At 52.7% G+C, this 5160-nt stretch overlaps 1 protein-coding gene across 1 annotated transcript in view; it reads left to right on the top strand.

The window, feature by feature from the left end:
- The window catches only part of TNFRSF1A (tumor necrosis factor receptor superfamily, member 1A), a 12373-nt gene that overhangs the window by 6716 nt on the left and 497 nt on the right, over positions 1–5160 (top strand). The window contains exons 2-9 of the mRNA XM_010845199.1: positions 631–784; positions 1009–1137; positions 1362–1511; positions 1663–1741; positions 3909–3979; positions 4096–4209; positions 4493–4521; positions 4723–5154. Of these exons, the coding sequence (XP_010843501.1) occupies positions 631–784; positions 1009–1137; positions 1362–1511; positions 1663–1741; positions 3909–3979; positions 4096–4209; positions 4493–4521; positions 4723–5154 (1158 nt within the window). The remainder of the gene's footprint in view (positions 1–630; positions 785–1008; positions 1138–1361; positions 1512–1662; positions 1742–3908; positions 3980–4095; positions 4210–4492; positions 4522–4722; positions 5155–5160) is intronic.

A 5160-nucleotide genomic window follows, 5' to 3' on the forward strand; every position in this document is an offset into this window, starting at 1 on the left:
AGTTTAACAGGGCTTCCCTGGTGGCTCAGCAGTAAAGAATCCGCCTGCCAGTGCAGTAGACATAGAAGACTTGGGTTCGATCCCTGGGTTGGGAAGATCCCCTGGAGGAGGAAATGGCAACCCACTCCAGTATTCTTGCCTGGAGAATCCCATGGACAGAGGAGCCTGGTGGGCTACAGTCCATGGGGTCGCCAAGAGTCGGATATGACAATGTAATACAGGAAAGGGCACAACCCTATAGGTTCGCCTCTGTGAATGTTCACGAAGTGAATACACCGTGAGCACAGCACCCAGATGGAGAAATGCCACCTTAACCTTTAGGGCTGCTCATTGGAAGGAAAGGCCTGTTCTCAACCCCTCAACTGAACACCTGCCCTGGTCCAGTCCTGAGAGCTGGTTTGGGGAAACAAAGATAAAGTACAAGCCGCACCTGGGATCTTGCAGCCTTGGGTTGGAGGGAAGAGGATGGGAGAACGAGAGAACAATGGCGACAGCACAGTGCCGGTAGCCCAGGCGGAGTGTAGGTGGGGGCGTCCCAGGGAGAAGGTTCGAGAAGGCTTTAGACTTGCTACCTCTGTGATCCCCATCCTTCCTTTCCTGAGGGTCCTCCTCCATCTGACTCCTCCCCAGGTGCTTCCAGCTCTGTTGGCAGATGTGTACCCCGCAGGGGTTCAGGGGCTGGTCCCTCACCCCGGGGACCTGGAGAAGAGAGAGAGTCCCTGTCCCCAAGGAAAATATAACCACCCGCAAAATAGCACCATTTGCTGCACCAAGTGCCACAAAGGTAGGAGAAAGATCCCCGTGGAACTCCTCAGTCAGGAGGCCCTGCTTCTTCCTTTGCATTTTCCAGATGTTCTAGAACCTGGCTTGGTTGCCTCTCCTGGTCTGGGGCTTTCTCCCTCCTTTCCTCTCCTAGGGACTTTGGGAGGTGCCCAGGCTATCTTCCCAGGCCTGGAGCTCCTCCCCTGAGCTCCTGGCTGCAGCCTAATTCCAGCCCCTGAATCACAGGTACCTATCTGTACAATGACTGTCCGGGTCCAGGGCGAGACACGGACTGCAGGGTGTGTGCCCCTGGCACCTACACTGCCTTGGAGAACCATCTCAGACGATGCCTGAGCTGCTCCAGGTGCCGGGACGGTGAGTCTCAGGAGGGCGCAGGGCTCTGAACAGACTGGGTCAGGTGGGTGTTCGGAGGGGTGTGCAGTCTGTTTCTAGGGGAGGGGACGGGTGTGTGCTGCTGGGGGTGAGTAGGGATGTTCATGCACAAGTGACTGAGTGCATGGCTGTGAGTGCGCGTTACACAGAGAGACACACCAGATGAGGACCATGGGGGCTCATACCCCATCTCCTCCCCTCACCAGAAATGTTCCAGGTGGAGATTTCGCCTTGTGTAGTGGACCGGGACACTGTGTGCGGCTGCAGGAAGAACCAGTACCGGGAATACTGGGGTGAAACTGGCTTCCGGTGTCTGAACTGCAGCCTCTGTCCCAATGGCACAGTGAATATCCCCTGTAAGCATGGCTCTCCCAACCCGGCTCCTCGCCCCATCTCCGTCTCCAGAGGAGGGTCCTCACCTTGCTGTACCCTGCCCCTCCTAGCCCTCCCTCTTGCACTCAGGGTGAGGGGCGTCCTCTCTCAGCTGTGCTGCTTGTCTCCCCACAGGCCAGGAGAGACAGGACACCATCTGCCACTGCCATATGGGCTTCTTTCTTAAAGGCGCCAAGTGCATCTCCTGTCATGAGTGAGTCCTTCTGCCAGCTGCTGGGCACTGGATTGGGGTGGGAGGATGGAGAGGTTCTAGGGGGTGCTTTTGCTCCCACGGGATGCTTTTTTGTTTTTGTAAATTTTTATTTATTTATTGGCTGCGAGAGGGCTTTCTCTCATTGAGGAGAGCAGGGGCTACCCTCTAGTTTTGGTGCACGGCCTTCTCATTGTGGTGGCTTCTCTTGTCGCAGAGCACAGGCTCTAGGGCACTCGAGCTTCTGTAGTTGTGGCACGTGGGCTAGAGTTGCGGCTCTGAGAGCCGGGGCTCAGTCGTTGTGGCGCACAGCCATAGCTGCCTTGAGGCATGTGGGATCTTCCCGACCCAGGGATCAAATCCATGTCTCCTGCATTGGCAGGCAGATTCTTAACCACTGGACCACAAGGGAAGCCCGCTACTGGCTGTTTGGTATGGGAGACACTTCATGTCGAGATACCAGCCAGTCTTCCCTGCCCCCAACATGTTCAGAAATCTTATGAAGTCTTTGAGGAATAGAGGCTCATACCCTCAAGGACTTGCAGTTCCTTTTAGACATTCAGATCTTTTTCTGAAGACATTCAGATTCTTGGGAAACAGACTCTGCTATTGATTCTAGGAATACACGCTTACATCTTTGAAATCAGACTGCATCTTACAACAGTTGATGGCACAGGTGACAGCTGTGTATAAGATGTAAATGATGCCTTTGATTGTTGATCTTAGGTTTGATACAGCATGGTCTTTCTTTCCCAGTCCTTTTGACCACACCTCCTCACTCCTTCTTGCTTTGCACACTTGCTTCCAAAGAGGAAACTCCGAGGGCTCTAAAGTTGAATTGCCCTGGGTTTAAACCTCAGGCTAGCCACTGTATTGGCTGTGTGAGCTTGAGCCAGTGACTTAACATCTCTGAGCCTTAGTTCTTTACCTTTAAAGTAAAGATAATGACATCAGGTTGGCAAAGTTGTTAAGAACCACAAAACATAACTACAAAGTGTCTGATGAGAAATTAGTTTCTTTTTCCACTAGTCTCTTTTTCTTAAAATCACTTTTACACCCTTTCCATGTGGTTCTCTGTGTGAGCTTGTGAAGTGGGCAAAATCAGCTCTCCTTGTTTGCAGATTCCTGCGGAGAACTCACCTCCTCAAGTTCCTTCCAAAACCCTTGATGTAGTTCTCATCCTTCCGTGCTGCCTGATGCCAGCTCCCAACATGGGAAATTGTTCTAGTGTTCTCTGGCTTCCCCCATCAAGATGTGTTTTTTAATGGTTCACACATGTGCTAGACCCCCTCTCAAAGTCAGGTGCTGTCATCAGCAGTGTCATCTAGAGAAAAAGTTCTTGAATCTCTCTGCCACTGGATTCTCATCAGTAAAACAATGATAAAATAATTCAAAGGACTTCCCTGGTGGTCCAGTGGCTAAGATTCTTCTCTCCCAATGCAGGGAATCTGGGTTCCTTGATCATGGAACTAGATCCCACATGCCACAACTAAGACTCATTGCAGCCAAATATTTAAAAACAAACAACAACAACAAAAACAGTTCAGTGACAGTCAGCATGTATAAGTGTTTACTATATATCAGGCATAATTATTTTACTTAATCCTTAGTCCAAGTAGGATCCCTGTTTTACTGATGAGAAAACCGAGGCTTACAGGTGAAGTGATGTGCCTGTAGTCACACAACCAGTCTGGTGACTCTGACTCTGACAGGTGGCTCGGTGGTAAAGAATTCACCTGCCAATGCAGAAGACACAGGAGACACTCATTCAATCCTGGGTCAGGAAGATCCCCTGGAGAAGGAAATGGCAACCCACTCTAGTATTCTTGCCTGGGAAATCCCATGGACAGAGGAGCCTGGGGGGCTACAGTCCACGAGGTCACAAAGAGTCAGATGTGATGAGCACTCACACACTTTTAACTCTTTCTCTACACAGCCTCTTCAAGATCAAATCCAACTCTAAAATGAAATGATTCTGGGATCAGCTAATTTTTTTTTCCTTCCACTGCATCTGTTGCCAAGATAGGATTAATTTCCATTCTATCACAAGATAGCTAAATATTTGTAAAGGGCAGAATTTCCAACAATCTGTATGGGTCTTTCTATTTTTTCCCTCCTATATTCCTCTTAATGGGGGGCCCCTACTCACCAGCACTATCTCTTCTTTTAGTTGTAAGAACAAGGAGTGCGAGAAGTTATGTCCAACCCGACCTTCAACTGGTAAAGACTCTCAGGACCCAGGTGAGGAGAACTATCCTAATGCCCAACCAAGCCCAGGGGCCTTTTCCTGGTCTTGCCCCCGCCCCCATCCATCCGGTCCTGCCCTCGCCTCTGACCACCTTCTGCTCTGTCTCCAGGCACTACAGTACTATTACCCCTGGTGATTGTCTTCGGGCTTTGCCTGGCATCCTTCGCCTCTGTCGTCTTAGCATGTCGCTACCAGCGGTGGAAGCCCAAGCTCTACTCCATCAGTGAGTGGGGACTTTGGGAGGACAAGGGGATAAGGGAGGGTGGGGTGCACAGGCACCGAGGGAGATTAAGGGTATCCTCTTAGTTCCCTGCCAAGGACCCCGCTGGCCCGAGCTGATACGGGATGGCTGGTGAGAGCTCGTACTGCATCAGTGATTCTTTCGTCCCTGGGGTCACATAGGCCCTGAAGCGTGTCACCACAAGGGCCCACCACCAGTCCTGCGATGGGCACTAGGGCTGAGAGAGGAAGTGAAATTTGTGACGCTCTGTTTCTTTTTTTCTCAGTTTGCGGGCAGTCGACTCTGGTAAAAGAGGTAAGTTGATACCGGGGAATGACCCCCAGGCTTCCCTAATTGTCCACTACTACCTGGTAACACCCAAAGCACCCAGAATCAACCTTTCACCCTAGGTCTCCCCTGATTCCCTCTAGCCCGGCTCCCATCCATAATCCAGAAGAACTGGGGCTATGGGGCTGTTTATCCTCTTGCGCTAATGCTGTGCCGTCCCTTCCTCAGGGGGAGCCAGAACTCCTGGTCCCGGCCCCAGGCTTCAACCCCACCACCACCATCTGCTTCAGCTCCACCCCAAGTTCCAGTCCTGTCTCCATTCCCCCTTACATCTCCTGTGACCGGTCCAACTTCGGAGCCGTCGCATCTCCCTCCAGCGAGACGGCCCCGCCCCATCTAAAGGCTGGCCCCATCCTCCCGGGGCCTCCGGCCTCCACCCACCTCTGTACCCCGGGGCCTCCGGCCTCCACCCACCTCTGTACCCCGGGGCCTCCGGCCTCCACCCACCTCTGCACCCCAGTTCAGAAGTGGGAAGCCAGCGCCCCCAGCGCCCCCGATCAGCTCGCGGATGGTGAGTTCCTCATTCATCCTCTCTGGGAACACCGGCCCCTCCGGGGAGGCGGGTGGGCGGGGCGCCCTGAGTTGCGAGCGCTGTGCGGGGCCAGG

This window comes from Bison bison, unplaced genomic scaffold, assembly GCF_000754665.1.
Source record: "Bison bison bison isolate TAMUID 2011002044 unplaced genomic scaffold, Bison_UMD1.0 scf7180017864213, whole genome shotgun sequence".
Classification (NCBI taxonomy): Eukaryota; Metazoa; Chordata; class Mammalia; order Artiodactyla; family Bovidae; genus Bison; species Bison bison.